This window comes from Silene latifolia, chromosome 8 (assembly GCF_048544455.1).
Source record: "Silene latifolia isolate original U9 population chromosome 8, ASM4854445v1, whole genome shotgun sequence".
NCBI classification, from domain to species: Eukaryota; Viridiplantae; Streptophyta; class Magnoliopsida; order Caryophyllales; family Caryophyllaceae; genus Silene; species Silene latifolia.
In genome coordinates, this window is record NC_133533.1 from 27,743,961 (window position 1) to 27,765,487 (window position 21,527).

At 39.3% G+C, this 21,527-nt stretch overlaps 1 protein-coding gene across 2 annotated transcripts; it reads right to left on the reverse strand.

The window, feature by feature from the left end:
- Nucleotides 1–2,722: 2,722 nt before the first annotated feature.
- On the reverse strand, nt 2,723–8,067 carry LOC141596646 (uncharacterized). 2 transcript variants are annotated; one of them, XR_012522535.1, is made up of 14 exons: nt 7,824–8,067; nt 6,843–7,106; nt 6,667–6,753; nt 6,341–6,439; nt 6,175–6,255; nt 6,017–6,067; nt 5,847–5,909; nt 5,488–5,727; nt 5,228–5,408; nt 5,019–5,117; nt 4,435–4,508; nt 4,283–4,322; nt 3,609–4,155; nt 2,723–3,410 (listed from the first exon to the last, which is right to left on the reverse strand). XR_012522535.1 is itself a non-coding variant. In XM_074416855.1 (13 exons), the coding sequence occupies exons 1-13, from the start codon at nt 7,995–7,997 to the stop codon at nt 3,989–3,991; spliced, it is 1,620 nt and encodes a 539-aa protein (XP_074272956.1). In that variant the 5' UTR covers nt 7,998–8,067; the 3' UTR covers nt 3,324–3,988. The 2 variants fall into 2 exon arrangements, 1 of the variants encoding a protein (XP_074272956.1); XM_074416855.1 differs by having other exon boundaries at nt 3,324–4,155.
- Nucleotides 8,068–21,527: the final 13,460 nt, after the last annotated feature.

The window sequence follows — 21,527 nt, forward strand, 5'->3', positions numbered from 1 at the left end:
ATTTATTGCTTTATTCTTGGGACAGGGGGCGTGATGTGTGCGTCGACCTGGACGGGTTCTTCATCTTTGACTCGGCCGGGTTGGCGATTTTGTCGGGTCGGGTTGTCGGCCGATCTTTTTCGGCGAAAGTGTCTTGAGTATGGGGATTTGTGCGCGGTAGCGGGTTATGGTTTCCTACCTTTCTCTTTCTCTTCACTTGGGAGTCGGGTTGGATCTTTGTTGCCTTGCTCAGCGATTCGAAATTCTCGGTATCTCGGGATGCGGGGGCTCGAGTGGCCGCTTACATTTTTACTAGACTTAGCTTTGCTATTGCTAAGGTGTGGGAGCCCAGTTGTCTCTCGGCTCCCCCACCAATTTCATGTAAACTTTTATTTTTATTTTAATGAAAGCTGCTCGCATCTTATAATAATAATAATAATAATAATAATAATAATAATAATAATAATAATAATAATAATAATAATAATAATAATAATAATAATAATAATAATAATAATAATAATAATAATAATAATAATGATAAGTCTAGTAAAATAAAAGCAGCAGCGAGAGCACTGGCATCCTCGGACACAGAAAATTTAGGAATTCGCTTGAGTAATGCAACAACATATGTCCCCAACGAAGATAAAGAAAAAGGTAAGAACCCATAGCCAACTGGCTCACACAAGCTCAGATACTTGGCACATTTGCGCTGAGCCGCATCAACTACCACGCGTCCGGGAATAAAGTCAGACAGCCTCGGACTGAGTCAAAGGAGATTATCTAGTCAAATCCACACACATCTCGTCCCCTGTCCCAAGAATTATTATTATTATTATTATTATTATTATTATTATTATTATTATGAATCGCCCTCCCCGAAAAAAAAAAAAAAAAAAAAAAAAACCCTAATCCTCATTCGGGGTTTGAAAAAAGTGGGTACTAGTTAATTGAATGTTAGACCACTTTGCGGAAACTTATTTGTATAAGATGTACGAGAGTACAAGGCTAGTATGTTTTAGATTCAAGATTTATATTTTAAAAAATTATTTTGTGAGGAAATAGGTAATTTGGCGGGTCAACGGGGTCCTGTGGGGGCGGGGACGGGTTTGAAAAGTTCAACCCGCTGCGGGTCGTGGGGCGGGTGTGGGTACACATGATAGTTCGCGAGCGCGGGTTACCCCTCCTCCGCACTCACCCTGCCTCATTGACATCCCTGACTCACTTATACTACAAACAAATTCTCACTATAGATGGGAGATATCCGTCAATATTTATAGACGGCCAAATATCCATCCATTTTAAGCATAAGACAAGCAACAAGTTGCATGGTGGAGCCCAAAAATATCACCATTTTAAGTATATTTGACACGTCTTTCACTTTAAACGGATATATTCGTCTATATTGAGACTAACTATATACTACATCTAGCCCAATCCATACCATAATATTTTCCCTCTGCCAGTTGTTGTATTGATACCCCCAAGTTATTACTACGAGTATTTGCTAAGATTATTTTCCTAGTCTAACTTCTGCAATGTCAAATTGTTGAGTGTTGACAGATCACGAATTTTGAGTGTCAGAGGAAAAAAGAGAATTGCATAATTGACCACCCGGCCCTATCATGGACACAAATATTCCAATTCATGGACTATACAACCAGATGTATATGTTGTACGGTGTAGAACATGAGCTTTGTGTCAAAGTATCCGAGCTTTATATTAAAGAATATGAGCTTTATTAGAAAGTATTGAGTTCATTCATTTACACATTAAAAACATAAAATTTAAATTAGCTCAGAAAAAAATACACGTAAGCTCGAATTCTCTTATACTTGGTTGTACCATGCTTATGGTACAACTGGATGTATAATCCTATTTGTGCAAATATTCCCCCATGGCACAATCATTTATTTGTTTTTTATTTTTTATTAGGTTATTTTAATTAAAGACAAATAAATAATTGAGACAGGAGGAATGAGTTTATTTGATCAAATTATGTTTTTTTTGGTGAAGTGTAAGTATCATTAAGCTCAAGATAAACCAGAAGTCGTACAACCATTACATCACCAATTTCCTGCCAACTAGCAGACAACATCAATGAAAACAAAATAACACATTCTAAGTGACATTTAACAACTTTAAAGTTTAAACTAGACCATATTGCCTGCACCCTTCCTTATCCGCCTGGATCATATCCCCTTTGAAACTACCCTGCACTCTTCTTTTACATTCTTCTTTTACTTGAGACACCAACTTTGCAGGATGCATAACATAACCATCCAATCTGCATTTGTTCCTACTTCTCCATATTTCATAAGATACTCCTACAAACACCTATTCAATGGAGTCATAAGCTTTCCTTAAGTCAATTTTCAATAAGCATCTTTGGGAAACAGTTTTCCTTTTGTATAGCCTAACCAAATCCTGGCTGATCAATATGTTACCTATGAGGCTATGATGCTCCTCCCTTTAATAAAAGCACATTGAGAATGACTGATTATCTTATCAAGGACCCCACTAATTCTACCAAATTATGAATATAAATGTTTTTTAGGTTATTTTTTGTTTCGACATCGTCACTATTACTTTGCTAAATAAACCATAATCTGAATAAGTGATGAGAAATCCCTGAGAAATGTAATCAAAGCAAACATCTAATGTGACAAAATTGAACACGCCCAAAATCTAAATCAAAGCAAAACTGAATCGAAATCTGTTAACACTATTAACCCAAACCAAATGAATCTAAAACGACTTTGATCTGAATCGAGTTGTCTCGAATAAACAAGGATGACCTTTTATCATACCCTTTCTTACTCGTTGAGGTAACAATCTATGTTGATGCTGATGTAAACTTATAAACTTCAACATAAGCCATTAAATCATTGTTTCTAAGGATCTATTTTAGCTGATTTCCGAAGTCTGATGCTTCATAGGATTTCTCCTTCCACAAATATATACACCATTAGCCGGCTCAAGTTTTCCTACATGTGTTCATGATGAAAAACGGTCATTGAGTCGATAAAACACCTGTGAAGGAATATTCGTATTTTTTACACATGGAAAACAATAGAAAGAGATACTTTTCCTTGGAATGCTATATAGCAGAAAATATGAAAATGCCATTGCATTTATGTTGCTGATAAGCTCATCGTCTTACCTCCGACCACCAACAAACATTTATGTTGCTTAGACTCTTCTACACCACCTCGAGTAGGACACTCATACATTATCATTTTTAGACCAAAATGTGAATTTCTTTACTAAAATAACCGAATTCTCACCCGCATCGGTTACTTCTAAATGAGTCTGAGCAACATAAACAACCATTAACTTGGAAAAAAAAAATGAAGGCATATATAACGAGTTATTTAATGAGACAATTTGAAGGACCATCCTCTGACATTAACAATCTGAAGGACCATCCTCTTAAAAATTTCACAAATTCTCCCTTATGACCGAGGGTATCCGTCACAAACTTGTGACGGGTACCATATTGTCTCACAAAAAACCCATAAGGGTGAGAGAAGGAGCACATGGGGTGGGTGCCCAACTTGTCCCCTCTACCCATCTCCACTCACAAAATACCCCGTCGCAAGATCCGACCCGTCACAAGGGAGACCTACTGTAAAAATTTAAATTAATTTTTAGCCGAAATATCACCTAATATAGTTTTCTAACTAATTTGGCACAAGATATTACTTTCTCCAATCTTGCATGAGCGTCATTGGTTTTACCAATTTGACACAAAGACCCTACTTTTTTCCCCAAACTTGTCATTTGGCCCTTGAGAGAAAATTAGGTTTAGTTGCTTGGGATTAAAAAAAAAAAAAAAAAAAAAAAAAAAAAAAAAAAAAAGACGGCTTATCATGCCAACTATAGATGTAGGTCTTCTTTAGCCCCAAAAAGACGGCTTCTCAGCCTGACTGCAGGCTGCAGGCTGACTTTAGATGTATATATCAATAGTCGAGTTGAGCAAAAAATCGCAACTTCCCCCGGTTCGGAATCAGTACAAATCAGAACTCATAGCCCCCTCAGGCTTGGCCATCTCAATCCTGCGTTTCTTATTTTTCTCCATAAACTGGTACGAAACATCATCTCTCCCTGCTTCTTCTACATCATTTTCAATGATGCCCTCTGACGCAGCCTTGGTCTTCTTAATGCCATCCAAAACTAAGCATGAAGACAGTGATAAATATAAATAGTAGCTTGAAGGAGAGCTCCAATACCAAGCTACGAGATATGACTTCTAATAGTGTGTCTCAAAACAAATCAAAATATGGTAAAACAGGTGGCAAACCTTTCATATAAACTCTGAAGTCAGCTAACATTCCACTCACCTTGCAATGATTAAAAAAGTACAGTCATGTCAATATTCCTAACTTAAGAAAGCGAAACATGCATGTATTAATGGTAGACAACTTAGAAAAAACAAGATATTTATAGGCTTACCTCCTCCCCATCGCCAATAAGATCCCATCGAAGGATAGCAAAGACAAAATGCTGAAGTTGCACAACTTTTTCCTCTGAAGACCAAAAGAACATGTTACAGACGGTTACAAATTGATTTCACAGCCAACCCTTCGAAAGTACCACATTGAAAAAAATCCAAGGTTAAAGAAGTATATCAATATCAATATGGCAGAGCTAAGAAAACGAAGATTCAAATCAAAATTTACATTTTTGGGTGAGAATTTTCTAAAAAAGAAAAACTTTCCTTTAGCAGTCCTTCATTGCATACTCTTGGGGATATCTAACCGAACGTCAAATATTTTAAGTTACGGGTAAGGTAAATTAACGATAAAATCATAATTTGCTTAAGTAGCTTTTAGGTTACTATTGTTTGGCAATGTAGCTTGCCATTGTCAAGATTGAGACGGAAACTGAACATACGCTTCTAACGGACAATGTTCAGTACAAATGCATTTGCAAATCGATGAAACTACCGCCACAAGTTACTTCGAGGAAGAAACAACAAAATTGGATATTTCTGCATTACGTGCAAGACAAATCAGCAGGGCAGAGAGTGAGTATACCAGACAACACAGCCAACTTGACAGAAGCCACATAAATATGATACGGAGGATGCTCTTCATCAGCAGAATTGATAGTTGCCTCCAAATTATCAGGCAGCCCTGTATATACACCCAAAGAGGAAAGGCTCAGACACAAAAGCCCAGCCTAACTACATTTAGCTTAAGAATATAGAACAAGGCTAAATAAGATAATTTAATGATAGTATTACCATATCCGCATTCATAAAAAGCCCACAGTAAATGCTTTTGGCTGATAAAACGGCTCCCTAGAGCTATCCGGCGAATTTCGGCAACTTGGATTACTTCACAAACTTCGGGAGATAATTCAAGGGATTTAGTATAGCACAGTGAAAACAAAGGCTGGACCGCATACGGCAGATGGTCCTGCAACTGTAACCCAAAAAAAATAATAAAGAACAAACACTAGGAATCTCCAATCTAATAGAAACTAGGCACCAAGAATACTTACCAATTGCATCATACTTTTTGAAACATTAAGCAGACCGCACTCAAAGAAACGTATTATGTCTTTCCATGAAAGACCTTCCTTCGAAAGGTAAGGAAGCCAGCACGAATTTTGGAAGTTTGTGTTATAAACAGTTTTCAGAACGTCAGCAAATGAAGGTTCATAAATATTTGGTGAAGTTTCATTTTCAGTCACATCATCTCTTCTAAAGTTCTTTATCAGCAAACGGGTGTAGTCATCATCCTGCACAAGTGACAGAAAATAGTGTTGGCAAATAATTTGATCCATTAAACAACGTTTCAATCTGCGTTAGGGTGATAAGCAATCGATAATCAATAATGTAATAATATCTGAAGTTTGACCTTTGGAATATCTAAAATTCTGATCTTGTCAACTACAGCCTTAATATCATGGAGAATAATAGCCTGCATCAACAACAAAAATTGAATGTAGAATGACAATAGATACTACCGCTAAAGCCAAGAGAAGTGGCATATATGGTAGACAACATAAAGGTACGACCAGCACTTACAGTTTCTTTTTCTTCATCATCCTCTTCTTCATCAGAGCTTACGATAGTATCCTGCATCAACAACAAAAATTAAATGTAGAATGACAATAGATACTACCGCTAAAGCCAAGAGAAGTGGCATATATGGTAGACAACATAAAGGTACCACCAGCACTTACAGTTTCTTCTTCATCAGAGCTTACGCCATAGAGAGGAGAGGGATGCAGCAATACACCCTCCCGACATTGGTTGTAATAGTACTGCACAAGGAAAAGAACATGATGACAAGATATGTAGTCATAATTAATGAACTGCAATAAAAATTAGCAAGGTTGAGGGACTTACAGTGAGCAACAAAATGACATCATACTCTGTAATGAAGGAATATTTGTCCTTGCCAATCTCGTGGACAAGTAGCTTGCACACTTCATCAAATGGGAGACCCTACATTCAACAATAAAATGAGAGAGACGTTGAAAAAGGGAACAAAAAATGCATCTCCAACAGATCCATGGCGACAAAAAATCTATCTCGGGAAAATGCTAATGAAAACATTGTTAGTTATGAAAATGAAGATGCAAAGTTTCAGACAAATTTAGTACAGTACACAAGAAATGGGGAAAATAACAAGAAAGGAAAAAAGAAAGTGAAATCCCTGAAGGAGTACAAACCTTATTCCACCATATTGTGAATTGATCCCATAAATAGTTCATCTGCCTTTCCAATAGCTGACGATTGCCTAACTTGAATAACAAATGCTGCCACCAAAAAATGCATACAACAATGTAAAAGAAAGAGCAAATAGCAGAAATATAGAGATGAGAAATGGCGAGCGGGGGAAAAAGACCTTGGGATAAAATGAGTAAACCAAAATAGCAGCAGCAGTGATGGCAGAGTGGTAAAATTCAAAGTCGTCAACAGCTTTGGAGAGTTTCTGAACTTTGAGGCAGAAAGGTTCCTTCAAATTATAAGAGAGTACCCAAACAACTCCCTTCTTGATGGCATCTTGAACATGAGGAAGCTCGGAGTCCTTATCGAGCTGTTTGATCCATGGAATATGATCCTTGGCGCAAAGTTGTAGTAAGGAATCCTCAACAGGGTGTCTATCAGCCTATTATATTTATATAATTGAATTAATGAAATTAGGATGAACAAAGCCAAGTCTTGCAAACAATCTGTTATGTACAAAGCCAAGCAAACAACCTTTTTTCATATTACACTGATTTTAAACAATGTTGGTCAGTGTTATTGATTCTTCCAATTCTACCAATTCCGATTATTTTGTTGAAATTTGAATTGTTAATTAAGTTAAACTAAACTACTACCACCTCCTTCCCCACTTTAGCCTCCACCAACCAATCGAAACCTTAATTGAAAAACTCCTCTACCAACAACAACAACAAAAAAAAAACAACAAACAACAAACAACAAACAAGAAGGGGAAAGAGAGAATGTTAACAAGTTAGTAAGCCAATCCTGATTTTTTGTTTTTAATATTTCCTTAACCCTCGTGAAATTATATACTTATTGAATTGTTAACAAATTAGTAAAGCCAAGTTTTACAAACAATGTTGGTATGTGGTATCGATGATTCTACCAGTTGCGATTTTTTTTTTAATATTTTATCACATCTTGTCCACCACCTCCTTCCCCGCCAGTCCGCCCCCTTACCAATCGAAACTCGTCGTCATCAACAACAACAATGACAATGACAATAACAATAACAATAATATAGAAGGGGAAAGAACAATAATATAGAAGGGGAAAGAGAGACCTTGAAGTAAGAAACAATAACAACAAGAATAATATAGAGGGGGGAAAGAGAGACCTGGAAGTAAGATAGAGGTCGTCGTATTTGAGATTCACCATGAAAGTGGACGAAGGAGGATTCCGCAGAAAGCATAGAAACCGCCTCGGTAAAGATATTAATAAGCTCAGGAATGTCTTCCCCTGATCGATCACCGTCATCCATCATCATCCTCATCATCATCGTCATCGTCATAGTCTCCTAACTTGATCGGATTTTATTTTTTATTTAATTATTTTTTATTTAATTATTAAAGGGGTTATTTTATAAGAATAATCAATTCTATTGGTGGTATGCAATAAACAATTCATCCTATTAATAATCTCAATTAAATCCTATCATACCTTCTAATAACGAACCAGCTGATATTTTTTTATATTTATGTGTATCAAATAAAACAAGTACTTGATTCATCACTTAAAAATATTACACATAAACATCACATATACCGCTAGATTGTCCAAAACCTATCGAATATTCCAACATAAACTTAAAAAAATTATCAGTTGGTTCGTTATGAGAAGGTATGGTGCTTAGGTTGGATTTAATTGGGATTATTGATAGGATGGAGTGATTTTTGCAGACCACCAATAGGATGGATTATTGTTATGAAATAACCCCTTATTAAAATATACATTGAGTATTCAATAGGCTTACTCCATATTTTATAGAGTGTTCTTTATTTATATGCTCAAACAAATTGAAAACATAAATGATAATAGACGGCTCTATTAAGCTACGATGACCAAAAATAGTAAACATTCACTAATGGTAATATCGTTCTTTAAATAAGGAGCATTTCTCAATGATAAAAAATCGGTTCCTACTCTCTCATTTCAAGAATCCTCATTAATTTAAAATATAATAGGTTAAGGGACATAGTATTTACTAAGCTAGGCTAAATAAGAAAATTGGGAAAGAACAAAAAAATGCAATTACTAATCTTGACTAAATAAGAAAATTGGAAAAGAAAAAAAAAATGCAATGACTAATCTAGGATAAATAAGAAAATTGGAAAACAACAAAAAAAATGTACAAAAAAAATTCCAAAAACCATCACTACCTTGAGTCGAACACGTGACTACAAGAGTCACTCCACAATTGAGCATTTACTACTCTGTTACTGTAACAATGATGTTAAATGTTATTACTATTTAATACTTATTCCTAAAAGCCTCACCCGGGCCATGGCGCATTCGGCCATGCCTTAGCAAATCTCGACTACAGCAACACAACAACCGACACACTAAACAACCAACAGAAACTGAGTAGGCGAACCTACCTTTAGCCAACCGCAACGATTCCTTGTTCAATCACATGACGTCAACCAAGCAAGCAAAACCCATATACAAACAGTACAAACACCTATTACTATTGCTACCACTCTACAAGAAACAACAACAACAACAACAAAGATGATGATGGTGACATACCTACGCATCTCATATCGGTGTTAAGACCGCTACCCGACTCAAGCAACCTATCCCCAAAGCACAAGCATCTTCAAAGGCTCCCATGGAAGGAATTATGGTGAAGGGAAAGAAGGGAGGCGACATCTAGGTCTGAAGGAAGGAGGCGGAAATGATTTGCGATTTTATCAAAACGCGGTTTTAAATCCCCGCTGTAAAGACGCTACTCGATCGAGTAACTATCATAATCGATCGAGTGGCCCAAGCTACTTGATCGAGTAGCCTCGACTAGATCGAGTACCACTCATCTCAAGGTCTATCACAACACGAGGCACCTCTTGCACGAATCCCAAAGACTATCACACGCCCCTAAGGTCGGTCAACGCTGGTCAACAGGTCCCTAAAAGGACGGGTATTACACTCTTCCCCCCTTAAAAAGAACTTCGTCCCCGAAGTTCGACTCATCCTCCCCCAAACCACACGACAAGAAAGTGTTATTGCGACGGAATTCCCGATTATGCTATTACCGACGGAATTCCAGTTAGATGACTCTCACACACAGCAGTGCATAACAACTGTTAAAAAATTGGGACATCTGACGGAATTTCCGTTAGTAAAAGCAAAAAGATGACGGAAATTCCGTCAGAAGTATTAGATATTTTAAATCAAGTGTGCATCACAGCTGTCACAATAATTGACTAACTGACTGAAATTCCGTCGGTAATTTGGAAATCTTGTGAGAATTTCCGTCAGTTGGTCAATTATTGTGACGTGTACAGTTGGGTGCATTATTTTCTAAGTTGGTGAGTCTCTGACGGAATGTCCTTCAGTAGTTTGGAAATACTAACGGAATTTCCTTGATTATTCAAATTACTGACGGAATTTCCGTCAGATGTGTCTTTTATCTGAAATTCACAACAATCCCCTCGTCACTTTACCATTTCACTTCCCCCAAATCGATTAAAAATTTCAAACCCTAACCTTCTTAAAACCCGACACCACCACCACCCTCCTCCATTTCCGGCGCCACCACCAATACCACCATGCCGTCGTCGTCACTATAAGGTAATTATCTTTGTCTTTTCTTTCTCTCTCCTTTCTCTTTTTCCTTTTCCTTTTTCTTGTTTTTTAATTTTTTTTGTCCACAACCACCCCATGCCGCCCCCTTGCCGCCGCCGTCATCCTTCTTCTTTCTCATTCTTCCTTTTCATTTTTTTCCTTGTGAAGTTAATTAGGTATTTCTCCTTTTAATTTTTTCGGAAAATTCACGTGATACCCTCGAACTTTGCCATTTTGCACGTGGTACCCAACTTTTTAAGTTTGTGTACATGATACCCTCCATGTTTGATTTTCATGCGCAACATGCTCTTTTTGTCGCTAGAAAAAAATTCAATTGCGCATAACTCCGAGACCTGAATTAAGAATCGGCTAATTTTTTTTCCTAAAATGATTCTCTCGTCATAATCTACGCTTTTAGAAAAAAAATTGTCGACTGATATTTTATAGGGTTTTTTTAAACGGAAATCTCAAATCAACCGTATTTTCTATGTTAAACTTCCGAATGACCATTTTCGTTTTATCAATTTATCGATCTCGAAGAGATAATTAATTTGAAAAAAAAAAATTAGTCAATTCCGATTTTTGATTTATGATTTATGCTTAATTTAAATTTTTAAGTACGATAAAAAGGGCGGGCTGTGTTTAAAAATCAAATCTCAAGGATATTATGTACAAAAACTTAAAAAGTTGGGTACCACGTACAAAATGGCAAAATTGAAGGGTACCATGTGAATTTTCCGTAATTTTTTTTGTTTAACTAGCTTAATTGATTTAGAATATTAGTTATTGTTTTAATTATTGTTGAATTATTGTTGGTGTTGATGCATGTTGACTGAGGATAGAAGCCAATTTTGTTTAAATGTATGTTGTTAAATTTTAATGTATGCATGTTGACTTAAGATAGCTATGTAATTTTATTGTTAAAAATTAGAATTATTATTAATAATATTTTAAAAATTGGATTTTTTGTTAATTAGATTATTGTTAAATTTTGTGAAATGTTAATGTTTTTAAAATGATAATTAGACTAGATATGTAAAATGAAAAATTAGTCATGTTAGTTTTTGTTAATTGAAAAAGTAGTCATTGTTGTATGTTTTGTTTTTAATATTGTTAAAATTATTGTTCATATTAACCTAGTACCTGTTCAAAAATTACTCACTAGGAGTAATTTTTGAATAGTCCCCGTTTTGGGACTGTCTTTGTACGTTTTAAGTCACTTAGATAGTAAACATGTACTTGTGATTTGTTAATGAGGAAAGAGTTTGGTGACAATTCCTTTAATGTTCTCTGAATACATATGTGGAGTAATTATTTATTCTACATTGTGTATTTGGAGAACGGATAGGAATTGCTGCCGAATTTTTTAATAAATCACAAGTACATGTTTGCTAGTGACTTGAAACGTACATTGATTGGTTTAGGTTGGAGTGATAAGGACCCAATTCAAAAAAATACAAATTATTTGTAGACAATTGTAACAATATTTATATTGGCTAAAAATTTAAATTATTGTGTATTATTCTTGATTGTGATTGTTGTTAGGTTATTAACTTTTTTAATGACATATTGTAATACCCGCCCTTTTAAGGACTTGTTGACCAACCTTGACCGACATTTGGGGCAGGTGATAGCCTTTAGGAATGCGTGCAAGAGATGCCTTGTGTTTTGTTTAACCTTGGGGATGTGTGGTACTCGATAGAGTAGAGGCTACTCGATCGAGTAGCTTGGGTACTCAATCGAGTAGGGGCCACTCAATCGAGTAAGTTGGTTACTCGATCGAGTAGCGTCTTTTCAACAAGGGTTTATAATCGTGTTTTGATAAATCGCAAATCATTTTCGCCTCCTTCCTTCAGACCTAGATGTCGCCTTCCTCCTTTCCCTTCACCATAATTCCTTCTTTGGGAGCCCTTGAGGATGCTAGTGCCTTGAGGATGGATTGCTTGAGTCGGGTAGAGGTCTTAACGCCAATCTAGGATGCGTAGTGTGACGATCCGCATACTCGAGCCCTTAGATTTATTTATGCTTAAGTAATTTCATTTTCCTTGTACATTTGTAGTAAGTATTTTCTTAGTAGTTTTAGAATAGGTTTCCATAAATAGGTATATCGCTATTCTGAACTAAACTTGTAAAATCAATGTTTCCTGCTACCAGGATGTAAATATCAAATTTCCCTCTTTAGGGAGTACTAGTGAATGAAAATCTACTTCCTACCTTGTGCCTTCGTATTGCTTGTTGTTGCTTTGTTGTGAACGACTCTTAGCCTTCACTTTACTAACAAGCCGTGTTTGTGGGATCGACACTAGGATCCCGACTCACACCCCGAGACCCGAGTATCGTGCTAGTGGGCGATCCCTCACTAGTACGAAGAGCCTTGTCGCTTGCATCTTGCCTTGAGACGGGCAAGGGTGCGCGCCACGGTCCGGCAAAAGTAGCGGACCGTGACATTTGGTATCGAGCCGGTCTTCGGACGGGTTTCGCAAGCCGCATTTGTTCATCGAGATCGAGAAAATGGGCGAAACAATCGAGGACCGAGTGGATGCCTTAATGGACACAATCGACGTCAAGCTTCCCAAACTCGAGAGCATCGTTATGCGGATGGCTGCGAGCCTCGAGGAGTTGCAAAAGACGGTTTGTGACCTTGAGACGAAGGTGGACGGGATGGACACCCGCATCCAAGTGATCAGTGGTGCGATCCCCGACGATCGGGAGGAAGAGATCAATCATCTGCATCGAAAGGTCGAGATGCTAGAGAACACTTGCGCCACGCTCGTGCAAGCGGTGGCCAATGACGGAAATACGTAGGGGAGCCATAAGGTGAAGGCACCTCCACCTCGTGCCTACGATGGGGCGAGGGATTCGAAAGCGGTCGATAACTTTATCTTCGATATGGAGCAATACTTCCGAGTAAGTGGGCTCGACGAAGACGCGGAAGTTGTCACGGCAAGCATGTATCTAGTCGACGATGCCAAGATGTGGTGGAGGGCTAGGTACAAGGAAATCGATGCGGGCACGATTACGGTGACATCGTGGGCCGACTTCAAGAGGATCTTGAAGGATCACTTCTACCCCGAGAACACGGAGTTTGTTGCTCGGAAGAAGTTGAAGGAAATCAAGCACACCAAATCAATCCTGGAATATGTGAGAGAATTCTCAGCGTGCATGCTCGAGATTAGCGAAATGTCCGAGACGGATAGGACATTCAAGTTCATTGACGGGTTGAAGAGGTGGGCACAACAAGAGGTCATGAGGCAGAATCCCAAAACTCTGTCTTCGGCCATATCGGCTGCGGAGCGCCTACTCGACTTTCACGGGGAGCGAGAGGCACCAAAAGTTGTGGCACCAACGGGGAATGCTGGTACGTCACAAAGTGGGTATAACGGACAAAGGCCACAAAATAGCGCCATTTCAGTTGGGAACAGTCGTTTCCGCTCACAAGGAAGTCAAGCCCAATCGGCGAGCACTACAAACTCGCCCTCAAGCTCGTCTTCGAAGGTGGGAAACTCTACTGCGTCCACAACGAAGAGACCGTTCGCGTGTTTTGTGTGCAAGGGTCCTCACAAGATGGCCGATTGTCCGAACCAAGCAGATTTCAATGCCATGTTCAAGAAGATGCCGAAAGGGGCTCAAGAACATCTTGATGGAGCGTTGGCCAACTATCACCAAGAGTGTAACGAAGACTCGAGTGATGGTGAAGACCAACCACGGATGGGCTCACTTCAGAGGATCAGCGCGATGGGGAAGTACGAAGCTTCCTCCGCCAAGAAATCCGACGGGCTCATGTACGTGGACATGATGGTGAATGGGAAGCACGCACGAGCTTTGATCGACTCGGGTGCCTCCCACAACTTTGTTACGAAAGAAGAAGCTGATCGGTTGGGGCTTGTTTTGCGGGATGCTAACTGTTTGCTGAAGCGGTCAATGGGAAAATGAGACGCGTCAAGGAGTGGCTAAGAAGGTCGCGGTCCAAGTGGGTGAGTGGGCAGGGGAGCTCGACTTCACCACCGTTCCGCTGGATGACTTCAAGTTAGTACTTGGGATGTAGTTCTTTCAGAAAGCATTGGTAGTATTGAAACCAAGTGACGGATCGATGCTACTAATGGGGTCTATCGTAGTGAATACAGTAGATGGCGACGAAGACAAGGGGCAACATCGAATTTCGGCTATGAGGGTGATACCGATGCCGAAACAAGGGATGCGACCTTGGAGAATGCCTAAAGGTTCGGTGGAGCCGAGGGCGAACAAGACCCAGGCTAACTACGATGCTAAGTGGCCTGGGGGACGAAAGAAGAGTCTACCCTCTCACCGAGAAGTAGACAATGAGGCGAGAGATGCCCAAAGAAGTAGGCCTCGTACCATCGGGGGCGCGTCGATGTCTTGAATCGACGTCCTGGTTTGCGGGTCGATCGACCCAAGAGATAAGGCCTCGTACCATCGGGGGCCGCGTCGATGTCTTTGAATCGACGTCCTGGTTTCGGGTCGGTCGACCCAAGAGAGAAGGCCTCGTACCATCGGGGGCCGCGCCGAAAATCGATTCGGCGTCTGGAGGACTCACATTCCCTTGAATGCAGGTGTTGAAGTGACGAGAGACAAGATGAAGGTCCGTTGGAGCCAGTACTTGGAGAAAGCCCGAAAGAGTTCTTTTCAAGCAGCGGCAAAGTGGACTTTCCCGAGAGACAAGGAGCATGTGGTGGACTTGGAGAACATGATGTTCGGCAGCTTCTATGTCAAGGAACTCCAGCCTATCCTTGAAGGGACGAAGATGCAGTCATTGTTTGGGATGAAGCAGATTCAAGCCGAGTTGTACAAGCCAACCCCAACACCGCATGGACGAGTCGAGCTCACCGAGGATGTCTCACGGAAGCACCATTCAATATTTTTGTGTTGCCGAGGGCGGCAACAGATTAGGTGGGGGAGAGTGTGACGATCCGCACACTCGAGCCCTTAGATTTATTTATGCTTATGTAATTTCATTTTCCTTGTACATTTGTAGTAAGTATTTTCTTAGTAGTTTTAGAATAGGTTTCCATAAATAGGTATATCGCTATTCTGAACTAAACTTGTAAAATCAATGTTTCCTGCTACCAGGATGTAAATATCAAATTTCCCTCTTTAGGGAGTACTAGTGAATGAAAATCTACTTCCTACCTTGTGCCTTCGTATTGCTTGTTGTTGCTTTGTTGTGAACGACTCTTAGCCTTCACTTTACTAACAAGCCGTGTTTGTGGGATCGACACTAGGATCCCGACTCAATTCCCGAGACCCAAGTATCGTGCTAGTGGGCGATCCCTCACTAGTACGAAGAGCCTTGTCGCTTGCATCTTGCCTTGAGACTGGCAAGGGTGCGCGCCACAGTCCGACAAAAGTAGCGGACCGTGACACGTAGGTATGTTATCATCATCATCTTTATCTTGGTTGTTCCTTGTAGGATTGTGGTGGTAGTAATAGGCTGTTATGCTGTTTGTATAGGGATTGCTTGTTGGTTGATATCATGTCGTTAAGCAAGGAATTGCTGCGATTGGCTAAGGTAGGTTTGCCAACTCAGTTTCTGTTGGTTGTTAGGGTGTCGGTTGTTGTTGTTGATCGTCGTTATTATTGTTGTCGTTGTTGTTGTTGTTGTTGTTGTTGTTGTTGTTGTTGTCGTTGTTGTTGTTGTTGTCGTTGTTGTCATACAGCTGGTTGTGATTGTTTGTCTGTGGTTCTCGAGGTACGTCCTCGGCTGAGTGGAGTCACTTGCGGGAGTGGCTTCACGCCCTAGTTTCGCCCTCCGTGGAACCCGCCACGGGAGGGGATGTGCAAATTAATGGGACAGGGTTATCGCTCGATATGATGAGCGGGGCTTAGGTGGGACGACTTCGGTCCCCCACTGGTAGGGCTGTTCCAGTGGAAAGTCGGTGACGGTGATTGATTGGTGGAGATGTGGCTTGTGTATTTATTGTTGTTTTCGTATTGCTATGCCAGTGGTTGGTGTGTGCTTTCAGTTACTGACCTTGTGTGGTTGTTTTCTTGTTTGCTTCTGTTGTGTCTGCCGTGATCCCTTATGGTGAGCAGTCAGTCTTAGCAGGTGATGTCTTGGATGGTAGGTGGAGTCTTGGCGGGATAAGTCTTCACGAGTAATGACAGAAGTAGTTTATATGGTTTTGATGAGATGTATCTTTTGTATTAGTAGTTTGGTTTATCACTTGTAAATTAATTATAAATGTTCTTTTATCGACTTTTGATGATTACTTTCCTCGGGCAACCGAGATGGTAACACCTTTATATGCTAGGGAAGGTCTTGCTAAGGCTCCTTGATATATGGGGTATTACACATATATAAATGTGTAGATACATAATAACATGAAAAGATTAGAACGACAGTAGATGTATGAAAGATTAGACGAAAAAAAGAAACCTAAGAAAGCATTTGCAGAGGGGGTGAAAGAGTTTATTAAATTCGCGGAAGAAAGTAGTGAATATAAGAATTTAGGTAAAATGAGGTGTCCGTGTAAGAAATGCAAAAACCTAGGTTTTAAAAGGAAATGAGATGTTCAAATTCATCTTTGGTCGAATGGTTTCGCCGATAATTACTACGTATGGACATATCACGGTGAGAAACTACCTAGTAAAGCAAGTACAATGTTAGTGAGAATCCTTACCGTGAGTTCGTGGAAAATGCATTGCGTGATACTGTTGACCAAATTTTGGAGGATCGACTCAATCCTGATGACCTTAACGATGAAGAAGTGCGTTATGAAACCCTGAACCCCCAAGGTTCTTCGTTCTTTAAAATGTTAGAGCAAGCCGAACAACCAGTGTATGAGGGAAGTGATATGAGTTTGTTGCAAGCGGCTGCTAGGTTGTTATCACTCAAATATGATAACAACATATCTCTTAGATGCGCTAATGGTTTTGTGTCGTTTGTTGGTGACATAATTCCAAAGGAAAATCAAATGGCGCGCAATTTTAATGAGACTGAAAAAGTTCTCAAGGGACTCCAACTACCCCATGAGAAGATTGATGCATGTCTCAATGGATGCATGCTTTTCTGGGAGGAAAATTCTAATCTTGAAGAATGTACAAAGTGTAACACCCCCATATACCATTGAGCCTTAACAAGACTTTCCCTAGCATATAAGGGCGTTACCATCTCGGTTGCCCGAGTACAGTAATCATCAAATGTCGATAAAAGAACAATTAAGTTATATTACAGGTGATCAACAAAACTACTGATATACAAAAGGTACAACTCAAAACCACTATCAGCTATGTGAACTACTTCTGTCGTGACTCGTGATAGACTCATCCCTCCAAGCACCCAGCTAACATCCAGATCACAACCTGCTAAGACTGACTGCTCACCATAGTGGATCACAGCAGACACAACAAAAACAAACAACAAGACAAAGCCACACAAGGTCAGTAACTGAAGGAATACACCAACAACCACAAACACAACACAAGTACAACAAAACATACACACACCAAATCTCCTCCAATCAATCACCGTCACCGACTGTCCACTGGACCAGCCCTACCAATGTGGGACCGCAGCCATTCCCACCTAAGCCCCGCTCATCAAATCGAGCGATAAACCCATGTCCATTAATGTGGACATCCCCTCCCATAGTGGGTTCCACGGAGGGTGAACTACGGGCGTGAAGCCACTCCCGCAAGTGACTCCACTCAGCCGAGGACGCACCTCGAGAACCATAGACAAACCATCACAATCAGTTGTACCACAACAATGATAAACGAAACACTACAACACCAACCAATTATCACAAACAGTCAACCATACCGACGCCGCATCGACCAAACCACATCAAAGAACACTCTAGACAACCAACAGTACTGAGTAGGCGAACCTACCTTTAGCAAACCGCAGCGACTCCATATCCAATCATATGATACCCATCAACCAAACAACACACATATACAAACAGTATAACCATCTATCACTATCACTACAACCCTAACTGAAAATAACAATGATGATGATGATGACGGCAACATACCTATACATAGCAATCCGGCGCCAAGACCGCTACCTAGCTCAAGCAACCCATCCCCATGGCATAAACATCCTCAAGGACCTCAAAGTAAGGAACTATAGTGAAGGGAAGAAGAAGAGACGACATCTAGGTTTAGGGAAGAGAAGCGGAAATGATTTGAGGTTTCACGAAACACGATTAATAATTCCCCGCTGCAAACCCGTTACTCAATCGAGTAACTGACTTACTCGATCGAGTGACACCTACTCGATCGAGCTCCCAAGCTACTCGATCGAGTAGCCCCCGCTAGATCGAGTAACGCTCAAACTAAAGCTCACACCGTCACCAGCCATTGCTCGTAAGGTTTCCGAATGTGAAAATGCGTGTCTAAGGTCAGTTAACGTCGGTCAACGGGTCTCTAAGAGGACGGGTATTACACAAAGTGTCGTACATCTCGGTATAAAGGTAAAAAGAATTCAAGTGGGAGGCGAATTCTTTGTAAACCAGTAACTTATTTCCCATTTGCGCCAAGGTTACGACGATTATATGCAATCAAGCACATAGCAGGTGAGATGAGTTGGCACTACAAAAACTCCCGATTAAGAGAAAGGAGGACAATGGCACATCCAAGTGATGGAGAAGCGTGGAAACATTAGAACAATTCATTTGTGAGTTAATCAATTCCTTAAATTTGAACAATTCATTTGTGAGTGAGACTTTTTATATCTTATTGTAACTTGATTAAATAAGATTTGTTTTAGTAATTAAAAGATTTTGTTACTAAAATTCATTATTATTTGTGAAACAATTAAGTTAAGAATGATTGATTGATTATAATTCCAAGATGTTGTGAATTATAATTATATGACCCATTTTATTTATGTGATCAAGAATTACTAGATAATTTGTTATATATAATTTAATTAATGTATATAATGATATTTATTTGATAAATATGCATTAAATTAATTAATAACATGTTACATACTACATGTGACAAATGACAAATTGACAAAATAAAATGGAAGTCCATTTTATGTGTAAACCGAAAATAGAGGGGTTTTAAGGGATAGTGGATGTTTTATTTAATGTGTAAACCATCATGACCTAAAGAATATCACTTTCACACAATATCATTTTTTTCTAGAGATAGAAAGAGAAAGATAAAAACCTAAACAAATCAGATGCTCGAACCCAATGACGGCCTCCCGCCGGATAACAACCAGACCTATGGACACCCAACTCCGGACAACCCAAATGAAGGCTTTCCCATCCTCTCCTCACAAGTTTCCCACAAGAATTCTGATGCGACCATAATTGGCGCATATTTAGCCCCCGAATTACCATTGTTTCTATGCTTTTTAGTGCCTATTTGGGTCATTTCTTATCTTTAGTTCTTTGTTTTGCATATTCTTTGAGATTTTGATCCCTTGGTAGGAAAGGAGTAAGAATCTTGCATTTTCATGGCAAAACAAGGCTAAATTGATCATATTCAATGACCAAGCATCAAGGAGAGACAAGACTAGAAGGCCTTTGTACATAGCATAGTAGAAGAGCATTGTTGAGAAAAGGATCCTTGAGTCCCCAAGGAAATCCCCAAGGAATTCATGAAGAAAAGGGAAGAAAAAGAAGAAGGAAAGCTGCTGAACTACAATCCGAACGGATTGTAGAGAATCCGTCCGTCCTCGCCGATCGAGCGTCCTCACCAGAATCCGCTCGGATTCCCCATGCCCAATCCGAGCGTCTTGTTCCTTGATCCGCTCGGATCGTCCATCCCAGATCCGGCCGTCCCGACTCTCACCAGCACGGATCACAAAGACAAAGATAGTTTCGTTCTTCAAGCTACGAAATGGAGAAGCCCTTCTCTCGGACAATCCTGGAGGCTCCTTGCTCAACTTAAAAAGTGTAATTACTAGTTTAGCCCTTAGTTAACCCTAATGCATCCTCCCTAATTTTCACTATAAATACCCCATTAGTCTAATTAGAGGAGCATGTTCCTTTTATCAATAATTAGAGTAGTAATATCAATCAAATCTCTCTTTAATATTGTAATCAAATATTAATCAAGTTCTAATCAAGATCTAGTTTCTTAATTTCTCTCTTGTTCTTACTTTATTTTGGGTAATTGAAGATTATTTGGGTTATTTTGGGAGATTGACAACCTCTCAATCTAGGATTCAAGTACTTCTATTATTATTCTTGCTTTATCATTGGAATCATTAGTAGGTATAATCTCTTAATCCCTTTTTAATTATTGCTAATTACTTTCATTTATTCATCATGTTTCATTATGTTAGTATGATTGACAACCTTTCTACCATGATCAACATGATAATGAGTGAGTAGTCTCTTAGCTAGGGTTTAATGGGTGATTAGGGGAAACCAACATGGGGAATGATTCATGCTTAAATTAATATGCTTTCATATCTTATTTGCTTGCTTGTTTTGATCTTAATACATGCACATGTTATATTTGATGAAATGCTAAGCCTATGAATCCTTGCATTTACTACCATCTTCTATCCATTCAACTTGACTTGTAAGACATAACCCAACTCGAGTCTTGTGAGACCATGCATGTGTTAAGTAGGGAAGATTAAGTCGACTTGTAGGTGTTGTACAATCCAAGAGATTCGGCTCAGGGACCCAAACTTTCCTAGGATTGTAAGATATAACCCAACTCAATCCATCACAACAATAATTGCTTGCTTATAATTTGAGAACATGTTTGTATGATCATATCCCATGATTCCCCTATGAACCCATGACACCCTAGTGCTTTTAATCAATTGTTTACACCCTTATTTCATTTACCTTGTTAATTTATTTTCATTGCTATTTTAGTTTAGTAACCTTCTACATCAACCCAATTTGTGACACCCCTAGACACCACTAGTTACAATAGAATCTACATTTCAATACCCGTCCCTTGGGATCCGACCTTTACTTGCCTCTTTACTAATTGTAGAGTTGTTTGTGAAGTATAAATTGTGTTTTGTATCGACCATTGACCAACGACCACATATGCTTAATTGTGAACACCAAATGGCTCCGATCAAAAATGGCGCCGTTGTTGGGACGGTGTTTAATTGATTTAAGATTTCTTTTATTGTTTTTAGTTGTGTCTTTTTCACCTTGGGGAAGTAAAACTCCTCAAGGTTTGTTCTAATTATTTTCTAGTTGTTTGATATTTTGCATGTCTAGAAGGTTACAAAGAGATTTGTTACCTTTTGACCGTGAAATCGAAAGAACCTTGACGAATAATAGGAGACTTGTTAGGAGGA